Source organism: Zonotrichia leucophrys, chromosome 2 (assembly GCF_028769735.1).
Source record: "Zonotrichia leucophrys gambelii isolate GWCS_2022_RI chromosome 2, RI_Zleu_2.0, whole genome shotgun sequence".
Taxonomy (NCBI): domain Eukaryota; kingdom Metazoa; phylum Chordata; class Aves; order Passeriformes; family Passerellidae; genus Zonotrichia; species Zonotrichia leucophrys.
This window is the reverse complement of record NC_088171.1, coordinates 10,714,674-10,720,793: the sequence shown is the minus strand read 5'-3', so window position 1 is coordinate 10,720,793 and position 6,120 is coordinate 10,714,674. Positions and strand designations below refer to the sequence as shown.

At 45.3% G+C, this 6,120-nt stretch overlaps 1 protein-coding gene across 1 annotated transcript in view; it reads left to right on the top strand.

Annotated features, from left to right (window-relative positions):
- The first annotated feature begins 340 nt into the window (after window positions 1–340).
- Window positions 341–6,120, top strand: part of VIPR2 (vasoactive intestinal peptide receptor 2) — a 51,165-nt gene continuing 45,385 nt past the window's right edge. Inside the window, exons 1-2 of the mRNA XM_064703915.1 lie at window positions 341–616; window positions 3,562–3,664. Coding sequence (XP_064559985.1) covers window positions 566–616; window positions 3,562–3,664 — 154 coding nt within the window. The 5' untranslated portion in view covers window positions 341–565. The remainder of the gene's footprint in view (window positions 617–3,561; window positions 3,665–6,120) is intronic.

The following is a 6,120-nucleotide window of genomic DNA, read 5'->3' as shown; positions in this document are numbered from 1 at the left end:
CCCTCAACGTTTTGCGTGCGTGCCTGGCTTGAGGGGTCTGTGCTCGATGACCTTACTGATTTCACCGGCAAAAGGCAGCCCGGTGGGGGCACGGATGCGCTGCCGGGACGGGCACCCAGCTCCCCGGGGGTGTAGCAGGGGATGAGGGGGTTCTCCGGCACCTGGGAGAGGTGAGCAGCATCCAGCTCCCGGAGCAGCCCGGGGGTGGCGGCGGCACCTGCGGGGCGCAGCGATGGGCGGGGGAGTCCCGGCTCCGGGCAGAGACTCGCAGCTCTTATGGGGGGAGCGGCGGCGGCAGCGAGAGGGAGGAGGAGAAAAGGAAGGCGAGGAGAGGGGCAGGGGAGACACGGGCGGGCGGGCAGGAGCCGGGGGCTAGAGGAGGAGCTCCGCGCACAGCGGCGGCGGGCACGGCCGCGGTCGGGCCGGCAGCGGAGGCGCCGCAGCGGGGCAGGTGTGGGGGAGCCGGCAGCGGCCCCGAGCCCTATGGTGCCGGGCGGGACCCGGACCCCGCTGCCCGCCTTCCAACGGGGCCCGCCGAGCGCCTTGGGACGGGCACTGGGCGGGCATGAGGACCCTGCCGATCGTGCTGCTCTCGCTCTGCTGGAGCCTGGCGCCGGTAAGTGTCAGCCCGCCCAAGGCAGCGCTCCGGGCCGGGCCGGGCTGGGCGCGCCGCGCTCACCTGAGGAGCTGGAGCGGAGCCGGAGCGGAGCCCGCCGGGCTGTCCCGGAGCTCCGCGGGGCGGGGGCTCGGCGCGGCAGGTGCGGGACAGCGCTGCCTCTCGCCGCTGGCTCCGGCTGTCCCCGGGAGGAGAACGGGAGGGAAGAGGGCGCAGCCCCTGCCCGGAACCCCCGGCGCTCCCCCGGGGCTTCTGCCCCATCCCCGGCACGGCTCCGCATCCCCGGCGCTCCTGCCCCATCCCCGGGACGGCTCCGCTCCACCGGGCACGGTCCCATCCCCGGGACGGCTCCGCTCCACCAGGCACGGTCCCATCCCCGGGACGGCTCCGCATCCCCGGCACGGCACCGCATCCCCGGCACGGCTCCGCTCCGCCGGGCACGGTCCCATCCCCGGGACGGCTCCGCTCCGCCGGCACGGTCCCATCCCCGCGGAGCCGCCACTCGAGCCCTGCAGTTTTCCCCACAGCCGGTGGACACCGCTGGTTTGCGGAGAGTTTTCACAGAGCGCTGCCCGGGAGCGGTCCAGAGGCCACTGGCCGTCATCGTGGGGGGAAAAGCTGCACATTCACAACTGCTCTGTGATATGTACAGTGGCATTGCGATGTATAAAGTAGTCCGAATATTGAAGTCTTCTTTAGGGTGCCTGCTTTTGTCATCTTTGTATTTTTCAAGCGTTTCTTAAGTAGTTTGTAAAAGTCAGTTACATTGATGGAAATATGATTCACAAAAAGAAATTATTTAAAGCCTTTTAAATTTTTTGTCACTATATAACACCAAAAGTCGGGAAACCATACTGAAGGTGAGTGCAAGCTGCTTGTCAGAGGAAATGTTCATCAAATTGCTGGTCTAGATGCTTTAGAAATTGTTAAGCTGCTCAATGTGCAGGGATACTCCTGAGCTGGATTTCCAACTCGGTGTGCACCTTTACATGTGGTTCTCTATTCACTGGTGACTAAGGATAACCTACTGTTGTTAAGCAGAGGAAAGTGTGGATGAGCACAAGTCCTAAAAAGTGGTGAGTGCCCTCAAAATCTTGTTGTGTTTTGAGAGGTGGTCAGAACCACATAGTCTGGAACCCTAAATCTCTTTAGCTTTGTGAAGTCCATCTGAATGAACTGGATGTATTAGAACATAGCACAGTACAGTTTAGCACGTAGTTCAGCTGTGAAAAGTAATATGCTACCTTTGGGTAATAACAATTTTTTAACAAAACTTTACTATTAACCACTGATATTTTGGAGGTACCAGAAACAGAAGTGTTTATTCAGCAGGCTTCTTAATTGCAGTAGCTACTTTGACTTATTCTTCATTTATTTATCATTTTTATTTACTGAACCTTCCTTTACAAGACCCAGTAATTGCAATATTTCTTGATGAGTAGGAAATCCACTGTCAAGTTACTGAATGTTTGCACTTGGAAATGAAAAATAGCCAAAAAAAAGTTTTGTGAAAGGAAAGTGCTATTAAAAACATTATGTATCCATGGGACTTTTATTTTACATGGCTGCTATCTGCAAAAAAGATTATACATATCAAATGTAGGTATTTTCAGTATAATGCTGAACTTTCAATTATAAATTCTAGAAATCCTAATTTATGTTAAATATGTGTCTCTGAAAGGAAAAGAATTCTTCATTTGAAACACGTAATTTCAATACTCAACATAGAGAAGAGACATGGAAAAGGAAGTCAGGTTCTGATGTTGCAGACAGTGAAATGAGACATTTGGAGAAGAGACGGATTTTTGTGAGTTTTCATAACAGCCCCTGCTGTTATGCTTATGGCTCTTGCACTGTATTTTTAAAAGCTGTGCAAGTGGTTTGTCCACAAATCCAGTCCTAACTCTGGATCTGAGGTTCTGAGCCCAGAATCACAATTTAATTAACTATTAACTTTTTTTTTTAATTGTTGTGTCATGCATCAGAGATCATTACCAGATTCTGTTATTAAATGTCTCCTAAATTTGTGAAAGAAAAGACAGAAACTTGGAGAGGCACCACCTTTTTCTTGGTAATTACAAGCGTGAGGTGTGAGGATGACTGAAGTACTGCATATTCCCATTTTATTTATTTAAGATGTGATTTCATTTGAGCTAATCAAACTGTCCCATCAGCTCCACTGATGTTTCCAGCTTTTCCATTTGCCACCTCCTGTAGTAATTTCTCCCCTGCAGTCTCTTTCAGACTCCATGTGTTTCTCTGTGAGGCTCTGAGTTCAGCTGACCCCAGCACAACTTTCCAGGGTCTCGTTTCTCTCTCCACTGCTCCTGCATTCCTGTCTCTTCCTGTGGACATACATAAACTTTTCTGAAAACCAAAGAACTGAGGGCAGGGCTTTGAACCAGTAAAGGCATTAGTGCTTTAATTTTTAAGTAGTGGGGTTTTCTTTCTGTGTAGCATTTGCTTGAATCAAATAATCATGGTCTGGGGCCTTCAGGAGATAAAATATATATGGTGGCAAAGGGAAGAAAAGCAGAATTTACCGTGTCAAAGAGAATGAAGTTTGATCAATTTTCATGTTCTGAGATTTGTATTAAACTTTCAGCTCCCTAACTTACTACCAAAGGAGAAAAGAGCAAATGTACCTACTCTCCTTTTTCAGTTTCAGCTCAGAGTTTTTCTGGAGCAAAAGATCTCTTGGCTCAGTATTGACGAATGCACTAGAAAGCTAAATGAATGCTACAGGAAGCCAGTAGAGTATTTCAACATTTTGTTCTGAAATGTTAATGTGTGAGAAGCTAAAATGGGCATTGAGTGTGTCCAGCACATGCTTGGGTGAAACCTGTGCCAATGAAAGTTGTTATTTTCAGTATTGGTAGTTGCATTCTTCATGAAGCATTTTCATTCTAGTTTCAAGACATAACCCATTTGTTAATTTGACACAGGTGAATGGTGTCCATCCAGAATGCAGATTTCAGCTGGAGATTCACAAGGAGGAAACCAGGTGTATGGAGCTTCTAAAGAATGCAAAGCCAGTGGACTACAAGGGTAAGAAAACTGTGATGTAGAGATAACTGGAGTATTGAAGATTTTCTCTCTTTTCCTTCTTTCCTGTCGTGACTGCAGTTTCTGTAGTTGTCTGAACTGTGCTTGGGATTTTACGGTTTTTAGGATTTATGGAATTTCGCATTAAATGCACTGCAGCAGCAAGCATGTGATGAGAGCTGTGCAGGTGCTGGGACACCAGCTGGGAGCAAACACGTTCTCGTGTGCTGAGATGCTGTTGTAGCATTTCCTGACTGGCAGAGCAGCTGTGATGACAGGACCAGCAGGAAGAGCAAATCTGAGGGAAAGCTGAAAGCCTTGGAGCCAAGCATCTCTCCCTAGCGATGAGTAAAGTGCTGGTGGCAGAAAATATCTCTGGGTTTTCCAAGTGGACAATGTTTCAGACTGAAAATCAGAGTCACACCTAGAGGACCATGGAGTCGTGCAAAGGGAAAACCAGACAGTTGTGTTATGCCCAAAACTCCAACTCTCTCTGTTACTTTATTGTTTTATTTTCTTGCTGCATAGAAAGATAAGTATATAGCTAGTGGTACAGCAAACTGTAATTTAGTGGAAGCGAGAAGAATAGTAGATGTAGGGGTTTTGTTAGGTTTTTTGGGCTTGGGATTTGTTTGGTCTGGGTGTTTTGGTGGGGTGGGATTTTGTTTGGTTGGTTATTTTTTGGTTTTTAGATTTTAATAGGTTTCCTTCCTACATTCTCATGGGAGGAAAAAAAGTTTATGGAAAAATAACATTTTTCTTGGAAGCTGAAGCTGCTGGTAAAGCCATTTGTTCAGCAAGCAGAATAAAAAGGTGACAAATTGAGATTGTCATTATGTGGTTTATTTGGTTTTTTTGTGTTCATTTTGTGAATACACTCTGATGATGACTATGGGACCTCAGAGACCTGCCATCTGCAGTGCTCTTTGAGCATAAACATGAGTCTCAACTTATGATGCTTTTTCCACCTCTCCTCAATTTAAATGTGTAACTCTCTCAGTGCATATTCTAATACTAATTTGTATTTAAAAAATCAAAGGATCGCCAACAGTTTGTATTTTATTATAATGTCTCCATTTTATTAATCAAGATCAGTAATTTTAAAAACGCAAAATTTTACTGTAATAATTAATCTAGATTTAAGGCTTTTATTTATATATGAGTAGTGAAGAGAGATGGCTGTTACATAAATAATACTGGTGTGAAGCCAGATGGAGAAATAATTAGTAGGCCAGCTTAATGAATTAAATCATGAACCAATGAATTCCCTGTTAGATGTTACATGGCTTTGAAAGTCAGGCTTTCCTCAAGATAGACTTTTGTGATCCAGATGCTGAAATGCTCCAAGGGTATCTTTGTGATGCACAGCAGTTTTATTTTGGGTTCCCTAGGGGAAGAAAGAAGTTTGCTGTCAGTATTTTCTTTCCACTGGGAAAGGGGTGCCTCCTGAAGTAAAATGCTGTGAAAGAAAACTCATGTCTTGGGAGGACACAGGATGTCTGATGGTGTTATTCAATGCTGCAGACAGTGGCAGAACAGCAGTGAAAGGATTTAGACATTTTATTGAATACCCATCTGAAACAAAGGGAATATTCCATTTTGTTGGAGACTGGAATAAAGCCCCTGCTTTATGAAAACTGCATGTTTAATATTACAGGAGAATTTGTTCAATGATTTCTGTTACAGATACCCTCACCAAGAACCTCCAGAGAGTAGCCTATGTTAAATATATGCATTTACATGTACAAAAATAGACATTCTCTGTGTGTCCTTCTTCTTCTAGTAAGCCCTCTGTAATCATACAAAGAAATAAGGACTCTTTTGAACATTAATACTCTGCTGAAAAAGTAGGACTGCTAAAGAAAATTTACAAGCTGGAACTAGTCCAAATTGTAGCTCCATGTGTAACTTGTAATACATGTGAAACATAATTCTTTACAATAAATTCCCAAATGCTATTCCACATTTTCCTGAATGGGAAAGATGGTTATACAGGCCTTGTCATACTTCTCTAACTTTAGTATGTGCTACCTGACTACAAAAGCTGTTAATGAAGTCTTGTGAAGGAACTGTCTTGATCTTGGAAATAATGGCTCCCTGAGACTTTCCACAGAAGGCTTGGACCTCCATTATCAAAATCAGTGGGAATATTTTCATTAATTTTTTGGGCACCTGGGGAACCTTCACGCCTCTATGTCACATGGTCCAGAATTTGGCTGGCATGCACATCTTCTGAATTCTGGAGGATCCAAATTGAATGGGACAAGTTGTTTCTTCTTTGAATTAGATGACAATTGTGTATTAAATATCTAATCTTCTCAGCTCCCAGTTAGGAAGGTAAAAAGGAAACATTTAAGGGCTATTTGGGTTTCTTTGACATGATAAAATGATCTTACACCTGACCTGTCTCAAGACATGGGCCGAAGAATTTTGCTGAGTAATTTTTGCATTGCACCTAA